Raw genomic sequence first — 27,640 nt, 5'->3', positions numbered from 1 at the left:
GTTGCTCAGTCGTGTCTGACTCTTTGTGACCCCATGGACTGTTGATGGAATTATATAGGCCAGAATACTGAAGTGGGTAGCCTTTCCCTTCTCCAGGGGATCTTCCCAACCCAGGAATCAAACCCAGGTCTCCTGCACTGCAGGCGGATTGTTTACCAACTGAGCTATCAGGGAAGCCCTACTCAGTTAAGAACTATTACTTACATATATGATATAAAACCTTGAGTCTGTCACCCAGAGTGAAGTAAGTCAGAAAAAGGAAAACAAATATTGTATATTAGCACATATATATAGGATCTAAGGGCTTCCCAGGTAGCTCAGTGATAAAGAATCCCCCTGCAATGCAGGAGACATAGGTTCGATCCCTGGGTCATGAAGATCCCCTAGAGAAGGAAATGGCAACCCACTCCAGTATTCTTGCCTGGGAAATCCCAAAGACAGAGGAGCCTGGTGGGCTACAGTTCATGGGGCTACAAAGAGTCAGGCATGATTTAGCCACTAAACAGCAGCAGCAGGATATAGACTCTAGAAAGATGGTATAGATGTTCAGATGAATCTGTTTGCATGCCAGGAATAGAGACACAGATGTAGAAAATGGACATGTGGACACAGAAGGGGAAGGGAGGTGTGAGAGGAATTGGGAGAGTGAGATTGACATATATGCACTGCCATGTGTAAAGTAGGTAGCTAGTGGGAAGCTGCTGTGCAGCACAGGGAGCTCAGCCTGGTGCTCTGTGAGGATGGGTGGGAATGGGGGTGTGGGCAGGGGGGTTCAAGAGGGAGGGGATATATGTATACTTATAGCTGATTCTTTTGAACTGTGGGGTTGAGAAGACTCTTGAGAATTCCTTGGACTGCAAGGAGATCCAACCAGTCAATCCTAAAGGAAATCAGTCCTGAATATTCATTGGAAGGACTGATGCTGAAGCCGAAACTCCAATACTTTGGCCACCGGATGCAAAGAACTGACTCATTGGGAAAGATTCTGATGCTGGGAAGGGTGGAAGACAGGAGGAGAAGGGGATGACACAGGATGAGATGGTTGGAATGGCATCACCTACTCAATGGACATGAGTTTGAGCAAGCTCTGGGAGTTGGTAATGGACAGGGAAGCCTGGTGTGCTGCAGTCCATGGGGTTGCAAGGAATCGGACATGACTGAGTGACTGAACTGGACTGAACTGATAGCTGATTCACATTGTTTTATAGCAGTAACCAAGACAACATTATAAAGCAATTATACTCCAATTAAAAAAATGAAGTTGCAAGAGAGAACAACTTGTACCTTAGGATAATCAACTAGGAATTTAAATAGATGCTGATTGAAAAGATCTCTTCAGCAAAAAATCATGCCCAGCCATAAGAACTCAAGAGATTGCCCCCCAAATCCATATTCCTTAATTTGGTTAAAGCGTCTGCCTCTAATGCGGGAGACCTGGGTTCAATCCCTGGGTCAGAAAGATCCTCTGGAGAAGGAAATGGCAACCCACTCCAGTATTCTTGCCTGGAGAATCCAATGGACAGAGGAGCCTGGTGGGCTACAGTCCACGGGGTCACAAAGAGTCGGACACAACTGAGCGACTTAACTTAATGTAGAAATGTACTCTTTTATGGCACCCCACTCCAGCACTCTTGCCTGGAAAGTCCCATGGACGGAGGAGCCCGGTAGGCTGCAGTCCATGGGGTCGCTGAGCCAGACACGACTGAGCAACTTCACTTTTACTTTTCACTTTCATGCATTGGAGAAGGAAATGACAACCCACTCCAGTGTTCTTGCCTGGAGAATCCCAGGGATGGGGGAGCCTGGTGGGCTGTCATCTATGGGGTCGTACAGAGTCAGACATGACTGAAGCAACTTAGTAGCAGCAGGAGCGTGTACTGTCTGGCAGTACTAATATCTGAGTTTCACATTCCCCAAAATGCAGAAAATGGAAGAAAATGCTGACATGTTGTCCTTGAGCAGGAAAGGGTACAGCTGCAAGTGTTGAGACTCCAGTGGTAGAAAAATGTTGCAGTTATTTTCTCCACCCTTCCAATTGTTGTATCCCTGACATCCCTAATAGGCATATTTCAGCATTGCCAAGTAGGCTGCTCACATAATTGTCCTCTAAGCACTTATGAGAGTGAAGGAGCTGAGGGCTATTAGTAACTGCGAGGACAGCAAGCACACACGGTGACTGTGCTGGGCAAGCTGAGAAGTACAGTCCTCTGTATGCTTCATACAAAAACCCTCTATACTTATGTTTCTATTTCCTGTTTTACAAAGATCCTAATTTAAATATTGTTTAGATATTGTTTCATTATCCCTTATTTTAGATTCATCTCAATTACTATTTGCTCTGAATCATTCTTCATATTCTTAAATTTTTAATCAAAAGTCTATCATTAATTAACTTTGTAACTTCAAGATATTTTTTTAAAACATTTTTGAATCCCAGTTTCCTGATTCGAGGATTATTACACTGTATATAAAAGCCTAGTATACAGTATCTTCTCAGAAAAAAATATTACTTCCCTTATTTAGATATAGAAGAGATAGAATTAGATATAGAAGAGTGATCTTCATTTATGAAGCCCTGCTTCCCAGGTGGCACCATTGGAAAAGAACCCACTTGCCAATGTGGGAGACATAAGAGACACAGGTTCGATCCCTGGGTTGGGAAGATCCCCTGGAGAAGGGCATGGCAATCCATTTCACTATTCTTGACTGGAGAATCCCATGGACAGAGGAGCCTGGTAGGCTACAGTCCATGGGTTTGCAAAGAGTTGGACATGACTGAAGTAACTTAGCACATACAAAGATAGTTAGGGGAGCAGATCTAAGAGCATTGTAGCATTTTTCTTTAGTGTCACAATGTCGCAATCTATTATGCAGTTTTTTTGTTTTATTCATATACCATATCCATATTAGCATTGAGGATATTTCTTCTATAATGTTCCTGTCTTTTAGGTGCTAGCTTGTATTAATGTTCCCCACCAAGAATCTATCTGGATCTTTATGGGCATGATGGCAATTTTGAAGTTTGGAAACCTTGATGGGTTTCAGAGGCATACTTTATATCATGCCTTTCTGGTATTTTCAAAGCCAAAATCTTTATTTTATTTATAAGAAACTTCCAATTACTTCTTTTTTATTTTTTAAACCCTCTGATCACTGCACATCTATAGCAATACTCTCATTCTCCATGTATTTCTGTAAATGTTCCTTTCCCCTCCTCTTGTTCCCCCCACCTCCTCCTTCTGTAACTCATCTTCCTCTGGCCAACCTTTAAATTTTGGTGTCTGACAGGGGTCCATTTTGGCCCTTTACTCTTTCTCCCTGCTTTGACTTCAGCAAACTCCTCTTGCTGATAGTCTCAAATAAATGTCTCTGCTCCTGCTGCTAAGTAGCTTCATTTGTGTCCAACTCTGTGAGACCCCATAGATGGCAGCCCATCAGGCTCCCCCGTCCCTGGGATTCTCTAGGCAAGAACACTGGAGTGGGTTGCCATTTCCTTCTCCAGTGCATGAAAGTGAAAAGTAAAAGTAAAGTCACTCAGTCATGTCCAACTCTTAGTGACCCCATGGACTGCAGCCTACCAGGCTCCTTCGTCCATGGGATTTTCCAGGCAAGAGTACTGGAGTGGGGTGCCATTGCCTTCTCTAGCCAACGGCATTTCTATGAACATCATATTATATGTTTGATTATCAAATAACCATCTCTGCCCACATAACACTAAGGCTCATTTCTCTATCAATCTCATTTTCTATGTTTTTACTCTCTATATTTTCAGTTGACTCCACAAATATTGCCATTGTCTAGCTACTGTGTTTAGAAATCTGGGAGTCATTCTTCCCCATCACACACAGTCCAAAAACAAAATTCTAGCAATTTGGTTTATTAATATTTATTAAGGATTCTTTTTTAATTTGATTTACAGAATTTTGTTGTTTACTGTCAAACCTCAACATGAATCAGCCATAGGTATACATATATCTCCTCCCTTTTGAACCTCCATCCCATCTCCCTCCCCATCCCACCCCAAGAATTAAGGATTCTTGAATCCATGTTTCTATCTATTTTTACCATCTCCACCCCAGCCAGACCTTTTAGTGTTTTTTCTAGATGGTGCAGCAGCTCCCTGACTCTTCTCTGTGATTCTAGTTGTGTCTTTCTTGACTCTGCCCATAGATTTGGCCATGCTGTTATCTTTCATTCTTCAGTGGGTTCTCCCCCATTAGAAAAACATCTTCATTTCAGTCTGCACTCAATATGCCAGCAAATTTGGAAAACTCAGCAGTGGCCACAGGACTGGAAAAGGTCAGTTTTCATTCCAATCCCAAAGAAAGGCAGTGCCAAAGAATGCTCAAACTACTGCACAATTGCACTCATCTCACACACTAGTAAAGTAATGCTCAAAATTCTCCAAGCCAGGCTTCAGCAATATGTGAATCATGAACTTCCTGATGTTCAAGCTGGTTTTAGAAAAGGCAGAGGAACCAGAGATCAAATTGCCAACATCCGCTGGATTATGGAAAAAGCAAGAGAGTTCCTTTTCTGGAACATCTATTTCTGCTTTATTGACTATGCCAAAGCCTTTGACTGTGTGGATCACAATAAACTGTGGAAAATTCTTCAAGAGATGGGAATACCAGACCACCTGACCTGCCTCTTGAGAAATTTGTATGCAGGTCAGGAAGCAACAGTTAGAACTGGACATGGAACAACAGACTGGTTCCAAATAGGAAAAGGAGTTCGTCAAGGCTGTATATTGTCATCCTGTTTATTTAACTTATATGCAGAGTACATCATGAGAAACACTGGACTGGAAGAAACACAAGCTGGAATCAAGATTGCTGGGAGAAATAATAACCTTAGATATGCAGATGACACCACCCTTATGGCAAAAAGTGAAAAGGAACTAAAAAGCCTCTTGATGAAAGTGAAAGTGGAGAGTGAAAAAGTTGGCTTAAAGCTCAACATTCAGAAAACGAAGATCATGGCATCCAGTTCCATCACTTTATGGGAAATAGATGGGGAAACAGTGGAAACAGTGCCATACTTTATTTTTTGGGGCTCCAAAATCACCACAGATGGTGACTGAAGCCATGAAATTAAGAGACGCTTACTCCTTGGAAGGAAAGTTATGACCAACCTAGATAGCATATTCAAAAGCAGAGATGTTACTTTGCCAACAAAGGTCTGTCTAGTCAAGGCTATGGTTTTTCCAGTGGTCATGTATGGATGTGAGTGTTGGACTGTGAAGAAGGCTGAGCGCCGAAGAATTGATGCTTTTGAACTGTGGTGTTGGAGAAGACTCTTGAGAGTCCCTTGGACTGCAAGGAGATCCAACCAGTCCATTCTGAAGGAGAATAGCCCTGGAATTTCTTTGGAAGGAATGATGCTAAAGCTGAAACTCCAGTACTTTGGCCACCTCATGTGAAGAGTTGACTCATTGGAAAAGAGTCTGATGCTGGGAGGGATTGGGGGCAGGAGGAGAAGGGGACGACAGAGGATGAGATGGCTGGATGGCATCACTGACTCAATGGACGTGAGTCTGGGTGAACTCTGGGAGTTGGTGATGGACAGGGAGGCCTGGCGTGCTGCAATTCATGGGGTCGCAAAGAGTCAGACACAACTGAGCAGCTGAACTGAACTGAACTGAAACCGTTCTTGATCCAGCCTTTCTCTGACCCATCTGTTTCTCTAGGCATGGCCCTCTTGTCCCTTCTGACCACATAAGTTATATTTTATGACCACAGATGCTTCTGGTTCTCTTGCTGTGTGTGTGCACCTGAGCAGAGAAACACACACGCACCAGCACTGCCACAATCACCAGCGCCATCCTCACCACCATCATCATTCTGTTTTCTAGATTCTGTGGCCTAGAGTCATCTTTTTATTTTCCTCACTTTACCTTGTCAATATCCAAGATATTTTTTTGCTCACTGAACTAGTACAAGTATCATCTACTCCAAGAATCAAAAGGTTTTGCTTAGTGTTTCTTCACTCTGCTCCCATATACCACCTATGTATTTCTTTTATTTTTCATGTTGTATGTTAATTACCTGTTTTGCATAAGTCTTACCCTGCTAAATTCTGAGTTCCTTGAAGTCAAGCAGTCATATTATTCACTTTCAAAATATCAATTTCTAATATAGCCTAGCATACATATACTGGGTGCCCCAAACCTTTAATGAATGAATGAATTTAATAAATGAATAAGTCAATCCCAATATCTACTAACTCATAGTTACTTGTATTTGGCCATGTGTTTATCTAATTTAACTGAAAACATTTGTACCTGTATATATGGTGTAATTAATATAAAACACATCTAATCCATATTAACTTATGACATGCAATCTATATGAATTCCTAAAAGAACTTAAAACAGGTAAACAGAGTTCAAATCTTCAAGAGGAAAGAAATCGTCAGTCTCTTGAAGAATATGCAAAAGCATGCAAGATATAAGCCCTAATAACTCTCCATAGATTATTCTTAATTTCTTCTCATCCTTAATTTTCTCACATCTCAATTTGTTCAAATCTACTAAACTTTCTTAAAATACTCTCTGGGGCACTTCTCATGATACTCACTCCTCATTTCCTTCTTATTTAGAATGTTACCTGGGAAGAGAGAATCCTTCCTGTTTAGTAAGGTGAGGAAAGGGAACAACAGAGCAGTAGACCCCTAGCCTCATTTAACAGGGAAAGGCAGGGGGTGTCTGGACCACTGCATGCTGATGGTAGCTGTCTGAGCACATGCATATGTATGTTGGAATATGACATTACTCTTTTTGGATTATTGGTCAATTACTATTTTATATTGCGATGTAGAAACATCTTTATGTGAAGTACCCTTCCATTGCAGGTGATCGAATCCCCTCTTTTAAAACAGACAAACAAACAAACAGGTTGCTCTTTCAACCATAGCGCTAATGCAGGTGTGTTGAAAGCAGTCCTTTTGATTTGTTGAAAGGTAACATCTTGGACTCAGTACTCTGCTTTCTTTCTTTATAGTTTGCAGTTAGAGTGTAATACTTCGTGCTTTCTACATCAGCAACAGCAATCTGCTGAAGCTCCAAGGAAAACCTCTCTCAAACAGTTTAGTTGCAAAGAGAATATGGCATTCATGAGCTTTGGCAGGAAATAACACTCTTGAGCCATGTTCCGTTTTGAAACTTAAAAAATCCACTGCTTGGAGATGTCAGCCACAAAGGGTCCTGAGCTGAGTCTATTGTTAGAAGAGGCACCAACAGTGCACAGAGCTCGGGAGTGCGGGTAGAGGGGGAGTGGGGGGCTCTGAGAGCTTGTGTGCCTCCCTGCTGGGGGGCCTGGACAGGGCTCACTTAGAGAAGACCTCACCATGGCTTTATGTAAGCTCAGTAAGAGGCAAAGCAGAAAACCTGCCGCTTGGGAAAAGTGTCTTTACATAACCAGAGTTTGGCTTTGCGTTAGCTTACTTAGATGACATTTTCACAATTTATCAAAAATAACCTTATTTTGCTCATGCACGCATTAAATCATCATATTTCTATAACTGGTGCATGTGTGTTTAGTTGCTCAGTCACGTCCGACTCTTTGCGACCCCATGGCCTGTAGCCCACCAGGCTTCTCTGTCCATAGGATTCTCCAGGCAAGAATACTGGAGTGGGTTGCCATGCCCTCCTCCAGGGGATCTTCCCAACCCAGGGATCGAAGCCAGGTCTTTCGCGCTGCAGGAGGATTCTTTACCGTGTGAACCACCAAGGAATCACAGTAGCTGGTTTAAAACCTCTGTCCCAGTAGCAGTCGTAGATTTTGAAGGAATGTCTGAGCTCATCAGTAGTTGTTTCTCAGTAATTCCATATGGTGTTAAGCTGCCCATGACAACTGGTCAGTCTTTCAGTTTTATATCCAGCTCCTTCTGTGATATGTGACACTGGCCCAGCATACTGAGACTAAGGGGAGTGTTCCTGTCTGTTATGATGCAGGCTGCCAGAGATTCTGCACACAGTAAAGAAGAACCATGTGATACTACGGTGCTGCCCACAGGTCAAAGACCTTCCCACAGAAGCCAGAAACTTTCTCTGAAGATCTTGTCCAAAGTCTTCCTGTGATAGCCCTTGTGAGGAAGGCTGTCCTCAAAACGAACAGGCTTCACAGGTGGTTCAGCAGTAAAGAATCTGCCTGCCAATGCAGGAGATGCAGGAGACGTGCATTCAAACCCTGGGTGGAGCAGATCCCCTCAAGTAGGAAAGGGCAGCTCATTCCATTATTCTTACATGGAAAATTCCATGAACAGAGGTGCCTAGTGGGCTACAGTCCATGGGGTCCCAAAAAGATACAACTGAGCGACTGAGTGTGCACACACATCCTAATAGACCTGAGTCACTTTATTGAGAGCAACTGTTTCTTATAAAAAACTGCTGCTTTTGGAGCATTGGACAGCATGAATTCTGGGGCCCCTGTCTCATGGCACCAGATGTTTGCAGCTCTTTTTTTTTTTTTTTTTCACTGAAGCCATTGTTGGCCAATATACCTCCTTCTCTCTCACCTCTTTCTTTCTCTAAGATATTTTTTTTTCTTTCCCTCTTCCTTGAGCTGAATTGGAGCTACCATGTCACCATGATAGAATTCTCTAGGTCCAAGATTTGGGAGGAGCAGGTTAAGGAATCTGTCTGAGATCTCCTTCCTAAAAGGCACCTCAATTTGTGAAAATTTCTCCTTTTCCATATCCAAATTCCTCAGAGCAAGAGGAAGGCATATGTTAGGCTAAAAGTTCCGTCATATCCTTTTCCTAGAGAGGGTTAAGTTGGGCCACTGGGGGGTCCAAGGTGAGTGAACCTTGAACCCCTCTAGAGAACTGGCAGTTGCTTCTGCCTGAGGGGAGGAAATATATTAAAACATTTAAATATAGGGCACCCAGCTATGTCTAAAACTGTCTTCTGATGCTTCAAAAGAATAAACATTGATTAGGCCTAAATATTCCTTTATGCTGGAGGCTAGTACTATGGTCTGTTGAGAGGCATTGAAGACTCTTCTTCACAAGGCTCTAAAAATGGAACAGAATCTTATCAGTCTGGGATAATTTTAGCAGGGTTCTGTTAGAGGGCTAGTGAGTGGACAAAATGCAACTTCTGGGTCCTTGTTATCAAGTGTCTTGTTTGCATTCTAAAGAGAGTGAGTGTATGCCTGCTCCATTGTTTCCAAATCTTTGCGATTCCATGAGGCTCCTCTGTAAAAGGGATTACCCTAGCAAGATACTGGAGCAGGTTGCCATTTCCAAACTGAACATTAATTGGTAACACATGAGTTCTGAATTAGATTTTGGAAAATGAGCTCTCGGGTTTTGTATTCTGCTGCCTTATTTGTTAGCAGCAAATATTGGCATGTAAATGAATCCTTCATAAGTTTGTTGGGGCAATTTAAACTTCTTCACCACTATAATTACTCCACAATTTATATGAGATTCTGATCACCCCTAAAATCAGTGAATAGCAAGATATTCTCCTGCATTGTAAGAGTTTATTTTTAGGCTATTATAGAAAGCTTATTGTCTGTTTATTTTTTTTCCCCGCAGCCCCCACCTCAGATATATGACAAACAGCTGGATGAGAGAGAGCACACCATTGAAGAATGGAAAGGTGATTCTACTGCCTAATTAAGTGTGCTTTTTCTTTTTTTTTAAACTCATAAAATATTTTTAAGTATTTTCCTTTTAAAATGCTTTAGTAACAGATGGTTTTCTAAGGGCTATCCTCTTAGACCATTTTCAAAACTCCTAAACTTCATCTGTCTTTTCATACTAATAGCAATATTACATTTACTCCAAAATGAAAGGAATTAATTACTGACATATTTTTAAAAATAGTACTGATTGTCAAAATATTTGTCATGGTGAAAGTCAAGCTTTAATTCAAAATTTCAGAATTAAACATTCTAAGTTTGTACATAAAATTATCACATTAAATGGATAATGTTATGCCTGAGATGGTTCTAGGCATTATAAAATAAAAGAGTGAATATGTGAATTCACTCACTCAGTTTATAGGACTTGAGAATTTAAATGAAAATGTATGCATTCAAACAGCTTATTTCTCATTTAAAGTAAGAAAACAGTGAGTGAATATATTAATTACCTTTTTTTTTTTTAACAAAACTTTTCCAAACACATACTATATGGTCAATATCATACTCAGGATGAAACAAAGCAGAGAAGAATTGCTAAACTAATATAAATAACCACAGAATAGAATAAATATGAAAAAACCAAATGCAGTTTATAACAAATGATTAGCTCAAAATGAGGAGGAAGAGAAAGGGTACATCAGAAGGAAAGAAATGTTTGAGCTACCTTGAAAGAATTAGTAATTCTAAGTTGGGAAAATAAAAAATAGAGAAAAATACTAGAATGAAAATATAAGAGAAAACCAAAGGGCAAGAATGATCAAAATGTGCTATAAAGATAGTAAGGAGAATCCACTGTTCGAGAGATCATATTGGAGAGTATGGAAAAATAAGCTCATATAAACAGTAGATCAAATTTTAAAAATGATGAGAATGATAGACAGAAAAAGAGTTGATCTAAATAAGGACCAGAGCACACTCAAAGGTTCTTGTTAGGTAAGTAATAGGGTGTAAATATCACTCAAGGAGGATAGACTCAATTCTGAAAACTGGAGGAATACCTATAAAGGATGGTGCTTGTGTTAATTGTAAGCCATTGCAAAGCAGGAATGAATTGCACAGAGTAATTTTTAGCTAAAAGGGATAAAGTAAAAAATGAATATATACACATTTTTATCTCTAGCAATGAAAAAGCCAGAAATGGATGCCAGTTTGGAAATGAGGGTAATAATTTTTTTTAATGTTGGATTTTAGGCAAGTTTAGTTTTACAAATCCAAAATTTGAGTCTGGAAAAAAAGATGAAGTAAGAGTTGGAAATGGATAGAAAGTAATAATTTCAAGTCACAAGAATATGTGCATCTCTTAGGGAAAGAACATAAAAGAGAAATGGATGTTCAAAACTAAGGCATTAAAATCCGTAAGAGATAAAGTCAGAATGCATCAGAAATTCCCCAAAGAATTCAGAAAAGAAGTAATGTGTATTCTACATACATTGATTTGGTCAAATGCACTGTTGAGCACCTATGTTTGCCAAGCTCTGTGCTTTTGCAAGAAAATAGGGCTTCCCAGGTGGCTCAGTGGTAAAGAATCCACCTGCGAATGCAGGGGACTCAGGTTCAATTCCTGGGTTGGAAAGATTCCTTAGAGGAGGAAATGGCAATCTTGAGTACTCTTGCCTTGAAAACTCCATGGACAGAGGAGCCTGGCAGGCTACAGTTCATGGAGTCACAAGGAGTTGGACATGACTGAGCACGTAAAAATAGAAAAGTAAAAAATTCCACTTGATTTGTAATTGACTCAGTCCCATCAAAATGTTATTGTTTGTTATGAATGACTTTTTCTTTGGGTTAAGGAGAAAACTGATTTTCATAACACTGGTACCTTTGTTACAGAACTTATCTATAAGGAAGTAATGAACTCGGAAGAAAAGACGAAGAATGGCGTTGTGAAAGGACAGCCTTCTCCTTCAGGTACTCACTCTCAATGAATAACCAACAAACCGGTACTTGCGTATTTTTCTTGGCCTTAAGGAGAGATTGCAGTCAATAATACTGCTTATCAAGCATATGAACCAGTGTTACCTGTTTCCCTCTAATGATTTCAGTCTCCTTGCTTTTGATGGTTAGTGTGGCATTTATTCTGACTATAATGATTTAGCATGAGTTCTTTCAGAACTTTAAAATAACAAGGAATCTTGAAGAAATATTAGCATAATCTGATTAAAGGGTGGGTGCTCCTCATCAAAATTCAGATCCATAATGCCCTCTTGACCACCACCTCAGTGTGGAGTTCAGGAATCAATCCCTCCAGCTAAAACCTTTTCCTTCATTCACTCTAAAGTTTACTCTTCCTAAGGTTGATGTGACAGTAGTTGAAGCCTTAACCACAACGGGGTCCAATTAAAGTCAGCACAGAAAAATCTTTACATTTGCAGTCTACAAAATATAGCACACATTAGTACATATACATGGGCTTCCCAGTGGTAAAAAACCTGCCTACCAACACGGGAGACGTAAGAGACACAGGTTCAATCCTTGGGTCAGGACGGTCTCCTGGAGGAGGGCATGGCAACCCACTCCCTATTCTTGCCTGGAGAATCCCATTGAGAGAGGAGTCTGGTGGGCCACAGTCCATAGGGTTACAAAGAGCTGTATACAACTGAAGCAACTTAGCATGCACATATATAATACACATATTTTCCTGAGCTCACCAATGAGCTTTAGGATGACTTGAGATAATTTACTTACACTTTTTAATGCCAATATATTTTTCCTAGGACCAATGTTCTGAATAGAAAGAGAATATAGAAATAGTTTTAAATAATGTAATGACTTTATCATCAGCTTCAAACAACACTCAGATCATGCTGACAAAACTGTAGGCTGCAAATTATTACCTTAGAGAAAAGTAGATTTGGTGTCCTACTTTTGATATATAATTTTTCCCATGCAATTTAAATCATTTCAGGAAACAGAATGAGTGAGTCAATTCCTCCTGCTGATATTACTCTTTAACAAGTTTGCAACCCACAACTACTATGATACCCAAACCGATGCTGTTCAGTTATGACATGTTTTTCTCACTTCTAGACTTAGGAAAATGTCCAATTATATGTCAAGTCTTTCCTTTCATCAAAGAAGGTTAAAGGAATCATCGGAGTTGTTTGTCTGCCCACCCTATTTATTCAACCCCGCCTCTATACTGATACAAGTCTGTAGAAGATGCTTCTTACTTAACCTGCCTCTTCTATCTGCTGCTGATTAAAGAGCCCAGAGACTGAATCCAACAGCAAGATGCCACCTGCTAAGGCAGAAAGACTCCCTAACTTAAGAATTATCATAATGGTCAAAATACTTTTTCCTATAATCATTAAGAAGTTGAAATACCAGAATCCAGTGAAGGGTGACTTAGCATTTCAGGAAGTGTTGAAAGTGAAAGTGTTGCTCAGTTGTGTCTGACTCTGCAATCCTATGGACTGTGGCCCACCAGGCCTCTTTATCCATGGAAATTTCAAGGCAGTACTGGAGTGAGTTGCCATTATCCTCTCCAGGGGATCTTCCTGACCCAGGGATTGAACCCATTTCTCCTGCATTGCAAGCAGATTCAGATTCTTTCTTTACCTCTAGCACCACCTAGGAAGCCCTATTTCAAGATGTGAAAGTGAAAGTGTTAGTCGCTTAGTCGTGTCCGACTGTTTGCAATCCCATGGACTGTAGCCCGATAGGCTTCTCTGTCCCTGGAATTCTCCAGGCAAGAATATTGGAGTGGGTTGCCATTTCCTTCTCCAGGGGATCTTTCCAAGCCAGGGCTCAAACCTGGGTCTCCTGAATTGCAGGCAGATTCTTTACCACTGAGCCACCAGGGAAGCCCCATTTCAAGACAGGACAGGACAAATTTCACAGTTTCTTCTATTCTTCTTTCTTTAAAAAATTGTTTATTTCCGCATCAGGTCTTATTTGCAGCACGCAGGATCTTCATTGCAACATGTAGAATCTTTTGTTGCTGCAGAAGAACCCTCTAGTTGTGCTGCATGGGCTCGTAGCAGCGGCACATGGGTTTAATTGTCCCGCAGCAATATTCGATCTTAGTTCCCCAACCAGGGATCAAAGCCTTACCCACTTCGTTGCAAGCCAGATTCTTAACCTCTGGACCACCAGGGAAATCCATTCATTATCTCCTTTCTTTTTTGCAAAGAGCTCAGAATTATGCTATCCACTCCAGGATACCCCATCTTCTGCTTGTTTCCTCCACTTTCCCCTCAACCCCGACCAGGTCTTCACAACAGCTAATCTGTGATGGCATAAAAATACACAATTTGCTTTTCAATACTTTCACAAACTTCTACAAAAATCTTCTTATTCCCACGATTCCTTTCAGGCAAACTGTACAGCTCAGGGAAGGCAGAAAGGAATTAGCGATGGTACAAGTGAGATCAATGGATAATTAAAGGGATGCGATCAGTGATCTGCCATAAGAAAGGCTGGAGTGTTTGGTAAAGGAACAAAGTTTGTATATAATTGAAGTGTAATTCTTTAATCATTAAAGTCATCATTCTTATTGCAAAAGAAAGTGAGTACATGCAAAGTTTCTTTTAGCTCCTTAATGAGGGAAATGACAGGATGACAAAGTTCAGTGAAGATATGAGAAATTAAGATTAGGTAGTCTATGGAAAGGAGAAGGCAATGGCACCCCACTCCAGTACTCTTGCCTGGAAAATCCCATGGACGGAGGAGCCTGGAAGGCTGCAGTCCATGGGGTCGCTAAGAGTCGGACACGACTGAAGGACTTCCCTTTCACTTTTCACTTTCACGCATTGGAGAAGGAAATGGCAACCCACTCCAGTGTTCTTGCCTGGAGAACCCCAGGGACAGGGGAGCCTGGTGGGTTCTCTGGGGTTGCACAGAGTCAGACATGACTGAAGCGACTTAGCAGCAGCAGCAGCAGTCTATGGAAAAAATAACACTGAGATAAGATTACCAAATTAAATAAAAACCTACAAATGTCCTACACAGCAACCAAACCTATCTTTGTGGTTGTCTTTTCTACTAGGCAGAAAAAGAAAAGAGTTTTACTTTATCAGTTTTCTACAAGTTTACAATGTTATAAAACATCTGGATCCTAATCTACTGAGAATATTAAGTCAAAAAGTTATGTTCCACAAAACAGTCAGATGACCCTTAGGAGGGGGCCTATTAAAAAATGCTCAAGTGTGATAGTAAAAGGTTATATGCTCATTTTTTTTTTTGGCACCAATCCCAAGTGTTGGATCATTTTCTTGAACAGTATCTAAGGTTATTGACATAATTTCTACGTGCTCTGAATAGATGAACCTGAGTCTTGGCCAAGTAATTATTTTTAAGTTTGTAAGAAATATATTTAAGGTGAATAAAACTGAAGCCTAGTTTACAGAGTAGTTTGTTATTTCTGGACTCACTGTGAAATAAATTCATTCTGCCAAATTATGTAATGATGAGTATAACCTAGTCATAAAGAAATTAGGATACTGGGCCAGGACGCGTGAGATGCTGCCAATTCAGATTCCATTTGTTTAAAACCAAACACATCCTCTCCATTTAGATTCACCCACTCAGCCGTAAATTTTGTCTCAACTTTCCCATTTCTATTAATGGCAACTCTATTTTTCTCAGCCTCCCAGCCTGAAACCCATAACTGACCTTTCACTCCATACCCACATTATGACTGTCAGTCACTCTTTGCATCCTAAACATTTTGCTTGCTAGATGTCTTACATCGAATTGCTACCATACCTTTATGTTAACACCATTATGATTAAAGTTTTCTTGAAATAATTTTCCATACTTCAGTCTTGACCTAAGTTGATCTTTCAGAACTATAGGTTGAGCAATCATTTACTGATCAGTGCCTCCAATAGCTTTGCATCACTTATAATTTAAGCCTAGTAACCTCTGACACAGACAGCCCTCTGAAATACACTCCACATTTTCCCGCTTTTGATCCTATACCCATTCTAGGGTCCTGTGTTGTCGCTGCCTTACTTGACTGGCTCCCCACCTTTCTGCCCATTCAAAAGTGTTCTTTTATTACCACCTTGTCCCCAAATATTTTTCGTATCTGTTCCAAAAGACTTTTCATATCTTCCCAAAGAATAAGATCTTTCTTTCCTATGGGTCCTAATAGTACTTGTATTTTACACATTGTCTTATTACCTGTATCAATTGTAAATTCATTGAGAAAAAGATTGTATATATTCAGCTTTGCCCTGCGGTGCCAGAGTATTATCCCTTACACATAATGAGTGAGTGAAGTCGCTCAGTCGTGTCTGACTCTGTGACCCGTGGACTGTAGCCCGCCAGGCTCCTCGTCCATGGGATTCTCCAGGCAAGAATACTGGAGTGGGTTGCCATTTCCTTCTCCAGGGGATCTTCCCAACCCAGAGATCGAACCCAGGTCTCCAACATTATAGGCAGACGCTTTAACCTCTGAGCCACCAGAGAAGGGCTTCCCTGGTGGTTCAGTGGTAAAGAATCCGCCTGCTATGCGGGTGACATGGGTTCGATCTCTGGGTTGGGAAGAACCCCTGGAGAAGGGAAAGGCTACCCACTCCAGTATTCTGGCCTAGAGAATTCCATGGACTACAGTCCATGGAGTTGCAAAGAGTCAGACAGGACTGAGAACTTACACATAATAGTAGCCTGTTAAATATTTATTAATTTGGAAATTGGTGCTCAGGTCTTTCCTCAACATGTTTCTTGGTGCTCTCCCAAAGACAAAATTCAAGACAGGATTATAGTTTTGGGACAGTATGCAGTTCAGTATGTTCTTATGCCAGTTAATACTTATTCACTTGTTAATCATCATGAAGGTAAATGAACCGAGTATCAAGTACACAAATGTTGCTTCTGGCATTTACTCCTGCTTCAGACAAAGCTTTGCCATGCTTTCAGGTGGTTTTTTTATTTATTCACTGTGGGACATATATATTCCTGAAATTTTTTGCATGCCCGTTTAGTTTAGTGTCGGAGAAGGCAATGGCAGCCCACTCCAGTACTCTTGCCTGGAAAACCCCATGGACGGAGGAGCTTGGAAGGCTGCAGTCCATGGGGTCGCTGAGAGTCGGACACGACTGAAGTGACTTAGCAGTTAGTTTAGTGTGCTAGCAATTAATCATAAAACATTCCCCTTAGGCTCTTTGTGCACACGAGAAGGCCAAAATACTTTTACCCATTCCAACTACCTGTAACAATACTAAATTATCTACCTTCTACACCTGCTCTAAACTATAGTGGCCTGGCTTAAGCAATTTATAGTTAAAATGATTGTGGATTCAATCTTTCACTACATGATTTTAAAGGAAAAGATTCCTGGCTTGATTTTGAGAAATCATACGTGTGATACATATTATATGACATATTTCTGTTTGGTATTTTTTATTCTTTTATTTACTTAGCTAGCTATTATTTATTTTTGCCCAGCGGGTCTTCACTGCTGCCCATGGGCTTCTCCAGCTGCAGTGAGTGGGGGACTACCCTCCAGCTGCAGTGGGTGGGAGACTACCCTCCAGCTGCAGTGAGTGGGGGACTACCCTCCAGCTGCGGTGTGTGGGCCTCTCACTGAGGTGCCTTCTCTGGTTGTGCAGTGTGGATTCCAGGGTGCATGGGCTTCACTAACCGTGGCATGAGGGCTCAGTGGTTGTGGCACATGGGCTTAGTTGCTCTGAGGCATGTGGAATCTTCCTGGACCAGGGATTGAACCTGTGTCCCTGCGTCAGCAGGTGGATCCTCAACCACTGGACCACCAGGGAAGTCCCTGTGTTTGATATATTTCCGTGCATTATGTGGAGACATAAGACAGCCATGTGCTGGAGCAACGAGCCACTTGTGTACACTGAGTTTTTTGACCTCATATTGTAGCTTGAAATCCACCATGCAGGATTTAAGACATAGAAATTGGCTGACTCTACAAATCAAGGCATTCTTAACCCCTCTGAAGAGCCATTTGCTAAATTTTTATTGGCATACCACTGTGCGTGTGTGTGCGTGTGTGTGTGTGCGCGCGTGCGTGTGTGTGGGCGTGTGTGTGTGTGTGTGTGTGTGTGCATGGTGTGTATATATATATATACAGCCACTCTGGTATTCTTGCCTGGAAAAGCCATGGACTGAGGAGTTCAGCTGGACTAATGGACTACAGTTCACGGAGTTGCAAAGTGTTGGACACGACTGAGCAATTAACACACACACACACATTTGCAGTAAACTATGCTGGAAAGAGAAAGCGATTACTTAGAAAACTTTTGAAGATTCAGCCTTATTGCATTCCTCATTATAATCACCTTTTCTCAGGAATGTTGCATATCACATTTTATTTTGTAAATAGCTGAGATGAAATAATATTACGACTTAGACTCCCTTAATATTCAGTCATGGCAACACTAGAAACCCAGCAGCAAGGGAATAAGTTAATGCAGTTTTTCAGTGACAAAATTGTCCTAATACCCAAACTCATGTTTTAGTGATGCTTTTAAAATGTAAATAGAAAGTTAAATGTGCATTTGCAGAATAATACAGAAGCTTGAAATTTACTGATGGAATTGTTGTGTATCAATAAGAAATAAATCTAAACCCCAGATACACTTCTAAATAAATAATTATATTCCCTTCTACTATCTGATTTCACTTGCATAGTGATTTATTTTCAAGAGTAGCATGAGTGCTTGCTTTCTGAATTGATTTGTAAAGACTGCTGAGGGAATAACAGCCCATGAATAGAAATTAATTTTCTTCTAAAAGCATTTACTATAGAATGTTAGAGCAAGAACAAACTAGAAGGTCATCTAATACAAAGATTCTTAGTCTGTTCACCACCCTGTTGCCTGAGAAGTAAACCTCCCAGAAGTGACAATGACTCACTGAGCTAGGGATGCTTAGCATCAAGATGGGTAGAGATTTCTTAGAATCTCTAAATGGAAGATAAAGCTTTCCCAGTGATTTTAATATATAGCCCCTCCTTCTCCTCTACATCTTATGGGAGTATGTTCCTCCCAGTTATTTACAGATCTATCCCAATAACTTTTTCTATTTAAAAACATCAGCCCCTAAACCAACTGAAGCTGATAGCCATGAATACAGAGAAGGAATACATCTTAGTGACTAAAACAAATCTAGTGGTTCTCATAATACTTTGTGTCTCTTTTTATGTGTGGATGGGTCAGGAAAATAATTTTATTTAGAAAAGCAGAACAGTATTTTCCTTTGAGACTATGGATGCCTTTGGCTGGATAACTTCTAGGCTTCTCAGGTGGCTCAGTGGTGAGGAATCTGCCTACTGGTGCAGGAGATGCAGGAGATGCAGGAGATGCGGGTGTGATCCCTGGGTTGGGAAGGTTCCCTGGAGAAAGGAATGGCAACCCACTCCAGTATTCTTGCCTGGAAAATCCCATGGACAGAGGAACCTGGTGGGCTACAGTCCATGAAGTTGCAGAGTCAGACACAACTGAGTGACTGAGTGTGCGCGCACAGATACACATGCAACTTTTAGCTGGTAAATTTTTGTAAGTTCAGCTCGGTTCAGTCACTCAGTCATGTCTGATCCTTTGGGACTCCATGGACTGCAGCATACCAGGGTTCCCTGTCCATCACCAACTCCTGGAGCTTGCTCAGACTCATATGCATTGAGTCGGTGATGCCATCCAGCCATCTCATCCTCTGTCATCCCCTTCTCCTGCCTTCAATCTTGCCCAGAATCAGGGTCTTTTCCAATGAGTCAGTTCTTCCCATCAGGTGTCCAAAGTATTGGAGCTTCAGCTTCAGCATCAGTCCTTCCAATGAATATTCAGGGTTGATTTCCTTTAGGATTGACTGGTTTGATATCCTTTTAGTCCAAGGGACTCTCAAGAGTCTTCTCCAACACCACAATTTAAAAGTATAAATTCTTCAGTGCTCAGCTTTCTGTATAGTCCAACTCTCACATCCATATATAACTACTGGAAAAAACATAGCTTTGACTAGATGGACCTTTGTTGGTAAAGTAATGTCTCTGCTTTTTAATGTGCTGTCTAGGTTGGTCATAGCTTTTCTTCCAAGGAGCAAGTGTCTTTTAATTTCATGGCTGCAGTCACCATCTGCAGTGATTTTGGAGCTCAAGAAAATAAAGTCTGTCATTGTTTTTATTTTTTCCCCATCTATTTGCCATGAAGTGATGGGGCCGGATGCCATTATCTTTATTTTTTGAATGTTGAGTTTTAAGCCAGCTGTTTCACTCTCCTTTTTACTTTCATCAAGAGTCTCTTTAGTTCTTCTTCACTTTCTGCCATAAGGGTGGTGTCATCTGCATATCTGAGGTTATTATGTCTTTCCATAAAACCTAAATTTTTTTCAGGTAATTTTGAAAGTAACTAGTATTTTTTATCTGTAACTTTATTAGTATTTCCAGTTAATTTAAATGACACATTTATTGACAAAAATTTATAATGCTTTACTAACAAAAAAATTTTATAAAAAGAGTATGTATTTTACTGGTTTCTCTGAAAACAATATAGGAAGAGGGGTATTTATCACATTGCTAGGATATCCTGGGCAATGATAAGTTCAATTCAGTTCAATTCTACTTTTAACATATTGTCCCAAACTGTTTGGCAGTAAACTAACAACTTGAAGCCAAAATATTTGTCTGGAACCTTCTAATTTTGTTTGTTTTTATGGTTTAAAAATTTATTTATTGTCTACATAAAAAACAGACTTGAGAGGATCATTCAGTAAAGCCAGAGATGGCTACAGTTGAGAAGGCATATAGTATAGTGCAATAGAAAAAATCATACAGAAGCAAAAGTTTTTTTTTTTTAATTACAGTGTGGGGTTTAATTTTTAATAACAATAGAGTTTGATCCCTGAGTCAGGAAGATCCCCTGGAGAAGGGAATGGCTGCCCACTCCAGTATTCTTGCCTGGAGAGTTCCATAGACAGAGGAGTCTGGCTGGCTACATACAGTCCATGGGGCCACAAAGAGTTGAACATGTCTGAGCAAATGAGCATGCATGCATGCAATCATCTCTTTAAAAAAGATGGACTGATTGTAGCAATTACTAATTTCTATGGACAGGGAGGCCTGGCGTGCTGCAATTCATGGGGTCGCAAAGAATCGGACACGACTGAGCAACTGAACTGAACTGAACTGATCGTGTAAATATTCTGTGATCAATTTCAAGCTACTGATATGTCATCTATGAAGGCAAAATTGGAAAGAAATGCTAATAACTGACTCTCAAAGCCACTAAAACCACCGCAGCGTGCTGCTAGACAGTACACAAGATTCCCATCCCCCACAGCACTGTATAGGGAAACTCTTTACATACAACCTGAGAATGTAACGGGGATTTTATAGAGGCACTGTTAGGAACCTTTTTTAATGCATTTGTGCTATACAGAGTCAGCAACAACAATTTATGGAACCCTAGAAATACGGTTGATAAAGATTCTGAGAAATGAAAATCAAAACTACAATGAGATATCACCTCATACCAGTCAGAGTGGCCATGATAAAAAAGCCTACAAACAGTAAGTGCTGGCGAGGTTATGGGTTAAAGGGAACCCTCCTACACTGTTGGTGGGAATGTAAATTGGTACAACTACTATGGAGAATAGTATGGAGGCTCCTTACAAACTAAAAATACAGCTACCATAAGGTCTAGCAGTCCCAATCCTGGGCATATATCCAGAGAAAAACACGGTTTGAAAGGATACATGCATGCCAGTGTTCACTGCAGCACTGTTTACAATAGCCAAGACAGGAAGCAACATAAAGACCCATCTACAGATGGATGCATGAAGATCTATGTACACATGTACAATGGAATGTTACTCAGCCATTAAAAAGAATGAAATAATGCCATTTGCAGCAACACGGATGGATCTGGAGATGATCACACTCAGTGGAGTAAGTCAGAGAAAGACAAATATCATGTGATATTATCTGATAAATAGATAAACAGAAGGGATATATTCATACAGTAGAATACTGTTGTCATAAAAAGAAGTGAAGTATTGATACAGATGAACCTTTTGAAAATATTAAGCTGTGTGAAAGAAACTAGTCACAAAAGACACATATTGTATGATTCCATTTATCTGATATGTTCAGAACAGACAGTTTTATAAAGACAGAAAGTAAGTTAGTCATGGCCTAGGGTTGGGTGGTAAGAAACAGTTTATAGGATTTCCTTTTGTGGTGATGAAAACTCTACAAAACTGATTGTTGTAATGATTACACGACTATGTGAATAACCTAAAACAATTGAATTATACAAATTAGATTGTGAAATATGTCTCAGTGAAGCTGTTACAAAAGATATATGGGCAATATTTTATATTTCAAATTAAAACTAAATCTAAACTCTAGTACCCTGATTTGAAAACCATCCATAGTATAAGAATATATCATTCAGGAGATGAATAGACAGTAATCTCACTCTGTCAGCCCATAATTTGATCAAGCCTTTATTAAAATCCTGCATCTAGTTTTAATCTCTACCCTTTAATAATAATGTGGAAAAATTTAAGATGTTTCTGAGAAGCCCATCGCTGCTGCTGCTACTAAGTCACTTCAGTCATGTCTGACTCTGTGTGACCCCATAGGTGGAAGCCCACCAGGCTCCCCCGTCCCTGGGATTCTCCAGGCAAGAACACTGGAGTGGGTTGCCATTTCCTTCTCCAATGTGTGAAAGTGAAAAGTGAAAGGGAAGTCGCTCAGTCATGTCTGACTCTTAGCGACCCCATGGACTGCAGCCTACCAGGCTCCTCCGTCCATGGGATTTTCCAGGCAAGAGTACTGGAGTGGGGTGCCATTGCCTTCTCCGGAGAAGCCCATCGCAGTAATGCTCAATTATTAGAGACTATAGCTGATGAAAGAATATGAGGATGTTGGTATAATTTAATCTGAAATCAAAGGGAAAAAAAACAGAGCTGGGCAGTTGGGCTGTTTAATCAAGAGTTGTCTGCTGGCCTCTGAAATCTACTAGTATATGTCACAAGAGGAAATGAAGTAGCTCTGCACCATATCTGTAAAGGATATAATCAAATAAAGCTGGAATGAATTGAAACCAGATAACTTTACATTACTTGTATGCTTACTGAGCAACTAAGCACACGTTAGGTGGCCAAAGTATTGCCACCTGATGCGAAGTACTGATTCATTGGATAAGCCCTGATGCTGGGCAAAACTAAAGGCAGAAAAAGAAGGGGAAGACAAGGATGAGATGGTTGGATGGCATCACCGACTCGATGGCCATGAGTTTGAGCAAGCTCCGGGAGCTGGTGATGGACAGGGAGGCCTGGCATGCTGCAGTCCATGGCTCGCAAAGAGTCAGACTTGACTGAGCGACTGAGCTGAACTGAGCCGAACTTTACATTATATTAATATGATATAACTTATCATATTAATATATATCATTAATATATATCATTAATATATCATAATATTATATGATAATAAGAGTAAAGGTATTTACATGAAGATGTTAATAAGACAGATTTAAAAATATAGAGACATTTAAGATTAGTGGGTACTGATATTTTTAAGAGTTTAAAGAACATGAAATATTGCATAGGTTTTTTGGATAAGAAAATACAGGATACAAAAGGGTATATATGAAATGATTATACTTAGAGAGACTTCCTAGCAAAAAGACTAGAAAGTAATATATCAAAAGTTTAATAGTTATCATTAATTTGAGGATCAGTGCATATTGGCTGTCTTTTTTTCCTATATTTTTTACATTTATCATAATTTGCATAAATATGGTTATAATCAACAAAGAACAGCTTTAAAAGGATCCATGTAATTTGTCTTAGTTTAAGTGTGTGTACCCTCTTCAGTTACTGTCACATTTTAATCACCTACCTACTCCAGGAACAAGGAGATTGTATTAAGTTCTCCACTTCATTAGATTTTTCCCCCTAACTTATTAGATGTATTTGATAATACTACAGTGACTTATTCACAGGGATATATGATTTTCACCAAATATATCTCACTTTATTAGATGCTTATACTTCATATATTTTTAATAGTGAACTCTTTCACAAAACATGCATTTCACCACCTGTATCGCTTGAATATAAAGGCTCTATAAAGAGAAAAAGTGATTGGACTTTCCAGGGTGCTTTGGTTTAATTCAGTTTTACAATCTCCCCTGTGTGGTTCTTAAAACTACTGTAGCTCAGTAAGTATTTATTGAGTGATTACCATAAGCAGGTTTCTCCTCAGAGTTTCAAAACCTTTGTATTCCTACATAGCAGATCAATTAAAAATTTTTTGTAGTTCTTATTTGGAGATTCCCAGGTAAGCAAGCCTGATGAAAAGTAAATGCACTCAAGAGGCTGACTGTGGGTCTGACTTCTGTTCTTTTTTTGGTCTATGGTAACTTTCATCCACAGTCCTACCTGGATTTTCCTATATGGATTTTAAGTTTGATGTCAAATTAATGACGGTAAAATAATATTTACTTAATATACCTTCCTTTCTTATAACTGTAGCCTCAAAGTAATTCTGATCTCTGGGAATTACCTCAGCCTATATTTCTGGGATAAGAGGCTTATATGTGTTTGTTTTAAAAGTTGCCTGAGGGACTTCCCTGGCAGTCCAGTGGTTAAGACTCTGGTTAAGACTCTGTGATTCCAGTTCCTGGAGTGTGGGTTTGATCCCTGGTCAGTAACTAAAATCTCACCTACTGCCTTATGCAGGAAAACAAACAAACAAACAAACACCTTCCTGAATTGAAACCATCCAGGTTCAGGTGATTACTTTAAAGGTGTTCACTTATTTGCCCTCTTCATAGAATAGTGGTCTTCAGCCTTTAACATCAGTCTCCAGGGAGCTTTTGAAAAATGCAAATGCCTTGATTCTACCCAAGGCCAGATGCGTTACGATATGGGAGGTGTGAAGGGTGAATGGGGTGTTTAGTGGAGGTTTTTTTTTTTTTTTTTCTTTTAGAAGCATTACAGGTGATTTCTAGGGTAGAGCAGAATTTGACAGTTACTGCATTGTTGTTATTTAGTCACTAGTCATGTCCCACTCTTTGCAACACCAAGGACTGTAGCACACCAGGCTTCTCTGTCCTTCACAATCTCCCAGAGTTTGCTCGAGCTCATGTCAGTGACGCCATCTAACCATTTCATCCTCTCTCATCGCCTTCTCCTCCTGCCCTCAATCTTTCCTGGCATCAGGGTCTTTTCCAATGAGTCAGTTCTTCCCATCAGGTGGCAAAGTAACGGAGCTTCAGCTTCAGCATCAGTCCTTCCAATGAATATTCAGGGTTGATTTCCTTTAGGATTGACTGGTTTGATCTCCTTTCAGTCCAAGGGACTCTCAAGAGTCTTCTCCAGCACCACAGTTCAAAAGCATCAATTATTCGGTGCTCAGCCTTCTTTATGGTCCACCTCTTACCACCATACATGACTACTGGAAAAACCATAGCTTTGACTAGACAGACCTCTGTGGACAAAGTAATGTCTCTCCTTTTTAATATGCTGTCTAGGTTGGCCATAGTTTTTCTTCCAAGGGGCAAGTGTCTTTCATTTTCATGCTGCAGTCACAATCTTCAGTGACTTTGGGACCCCAAAAATAAAGTCTGTCACTGTTTCTATTCTTTCCCCATCTATTTGCCATGAAATGATGGGACCAGATGCCATGATCTTCACTGAATGTTGAGTTTTAAGCCAGCTTGTTCACTCTCCTCTTTGACCTTCATCAGGGGGCTCTTCAGTTTTTCTTCACTTTCTGCCATAAGGGTTGTGTCATCTGCATATCTGAGGTTATTGATATTTCTCCCAGCAACACTGATTCCAGCTTGTACTTCATCCAGCCCAGCGTTTCTCATCATGTACTCCGCATATTATAAGTTAAATAAGCAGGGTGACAATAAACAGCCTCGATGTACTCCTTTCCCAATTTTGAATGACTGCTTTAACCCTTGAATAACTTTTGACCAGGGACACTGTGTTGTTATCCTCATGTTCACAGTCTAATGTAGTGCTCTGTATTAGTGGTTCTGTGAGGACTTGTCGAATGAATGATGGAGCAGACATCCCCTATCTAGGGTCCCCAGCCTTCAGGATCTAATAATGCTTGATGATCTGAGGTGGAGCTGATGTACTAATAATAGAAATAAATGCACAGTAAAGCTAAGGCACGTGAATCATCCCCAAACCATCCCCCCTTATTGCTCTGTGGAAGAACTGTCTTCCATGAAACCGGTCCCTCATGCCAAAAAGGTTGGGGAGCACTGCCTTGTCGTCTGTGCACACACTTGTCCGCTGAGTGACATCCAGCTGAGTCTAGTTCCAGGTTTAGTCATGTCGGTCTTCGTTTTCTTAGCACAGGTGCAGCCGTGAACAGCAGTGAGAGCCTCCCTCCTTCCTCATCCGTCAATGACATCTCCTCCATGTCCACCGACCAGACCCTGGCATCTGACACTGACAGCAGCCTGGAAGCCTCGGCAGGACCCCTGGGTTGTTGCAGGTGACTAGCCGCCTGCCTGCGAAACCCAGCGTTCTTCAGGAGATGATGTGATGGAACACACACGCAGACACGCACGCACACACGCAAACGCAGACACGCAACGACAAGAACGTGGCAAGGGAGAGAATCCGAGTCTAAAATTGAAACACATCTTTCAGCCTGCTTCTTCTCCAGAGTTCTGTATTGCAGCTAAGCCAAATGTATATTTAACTCCTAGTTGCTCTTGCTTTGGTATTCTTCCAATGATGCTTTTACTACAGAAAGCAAATCAAACACAATTAGAGAAGCCTTCTCCATAAAGTGTAATTTTAATGGCTGCAGAACCAGTGACCTGTAACTGCCCTTTCAAATGGCATGACAAGGTGTGCAGTGGCCCCATCCAGCATGTGTGTGTCTCTATCTTGCATCTACCTGCTCCTATTGGCCTAGTCAGATGGATGTAGATACAGATCCGCATGTGTCTGTATTCATACAGCACCACGTACTTAGAGATGCTACTGTCAGTGTCCTCAGGGCTCTCCCAAGACATCATGCACTGGGGTACCACATGGTCCATTTCATGTGATCTATTACTCTGACATAAACCCATCTGTAATATATTGCCAGTATATAAGCTATTTAGTTTGTTAATTGATTAAGCTGTATGTCTTATAAGAAAATGTGTAAAGGGCGGAATATGGGGAGGGAGTGAGTTCTCTTGGACCCTTGAAGATGTAGCTTCCAAATCTGAACTGATTAAATGGCACCTGTAAACCAATTTGTAGAAAGAACATATGTGATGCTTATGTACAGTGCGGGGTGGGAGAGGGTAACAGTTTCCAGGTACTGAATGGTTTGACCTTTAGAAGGAAGGTAGGCATAACAGCTGAGGGTCTTTTCTCTGATAGTGAGTGGGTAGGAGAGACTAGGGTAGTGTGGCCATGTGGGAGGAAGAACTAAAGGAGGTATGACCCAGATTTAGGAGACACCGGCATTCCTGTTTTAGAAAGGAGACCCTCATTTATCGTTTGCAAATTATGTGTCACAACTGAGAAGAGATTGGCAGCTAGTGAGGCAGGGTTAGTGTGTCCATATCTGATGGGAACCCTTCTCTGAAATAGACTGGAGCTGCCTCTACGTGGTATCCCTAACAAAAAGTGAGTTTGCCTAGGCTATTTTTAGATTGTGGGTTGTGTTTTCCATGACTGTGCTATTTTCCATGTTTATACCTTGTCAAGGTTTTATTTTGAGAAGAAATATTACTTCCCTCTTCTGGAATTTAAAAAAAAAAAAATTACTTAAAAAAATACCCAAAGCCCAGGGCAATCCTCAGGTTAGCATTTGAAAACATCCACAGACGTTCCTCAGGGGTTTCCCCGACTCCTTAACATGGCCAATGTCTCTTATTTATTTATTTTTTCATAAATTTCAACAATTCAAGAAGGGCTGATCATTTGAGTTTTGTACCACAAGTTGACATGACAGCAATAACTCTGCCCATAAGTTACTCTCCTAAATAGCTTTAGCAATAGAGTGTCTTAAAAGCCATGAAGCATTGATGTCAATGTTTAGCAAAATC

The 27,640-nt window shown here is 40.5% G+C and overlaps 1 protein-coding gene across 13 annotated transcripts in view; it reads left to right on the top strand.

The window, feature by feature from the left end:
• MAPK10 (mitogen-activated protein kinase 10) overlaps window positions 1-26,839 on the top strand; it is a 623,107-nt gene extending 596,268 nt beyond the window's left edge. For 12 of the 13 annotated variants that reach the window (XM_070791731.1, XM_070791729.1, XM_070791732.1 and 9 more), the window contains 3 exons: window positions 9,544-9,607; window positions 11,484-11,561; window positions 25,944-26,839. In XM_070791731.1, the coding sequence (XP_070647832.1) occupies window positions 9,544-9,607; window positions 11,484-11,561; window positions 25,944-26,086 (285 nt within the window). In that variant the 3' untranslated portion in view covers window positions 26,087-26,839. Of the gene's footprint in view, window positions 1-9,543; window positions 9,608-11,483; window positions 11,562-25,938 lie in introns of all 13 variants that reach the window. The other variant, XM_019963054.2, reaches the window with a different exon arrangement.
• Window positions 26,840-27,640: the final 801 nt, after the last annotated feature.

Source organism: Bos indicus, chromosome 6 (genome assembly GCF_029378745.1).
Source record: "Bos indicus isolate NIAB-ARS_2022 breed Sahiwal x Tharparkar chromosome 6, NIAB-ARS_B.indTharparkar_mat_pri_1.0, whole genome shotgun sequence".
Classification (NCBI taxonomy): Eukaryota; Metazoa; Chordata; class Mammalia; order Artiodactyla; family Bovidae; genus Bos; species Bos indicus.
This window is presented reverse-complemented; position numbering and strand designations above follow the sequence as displayed.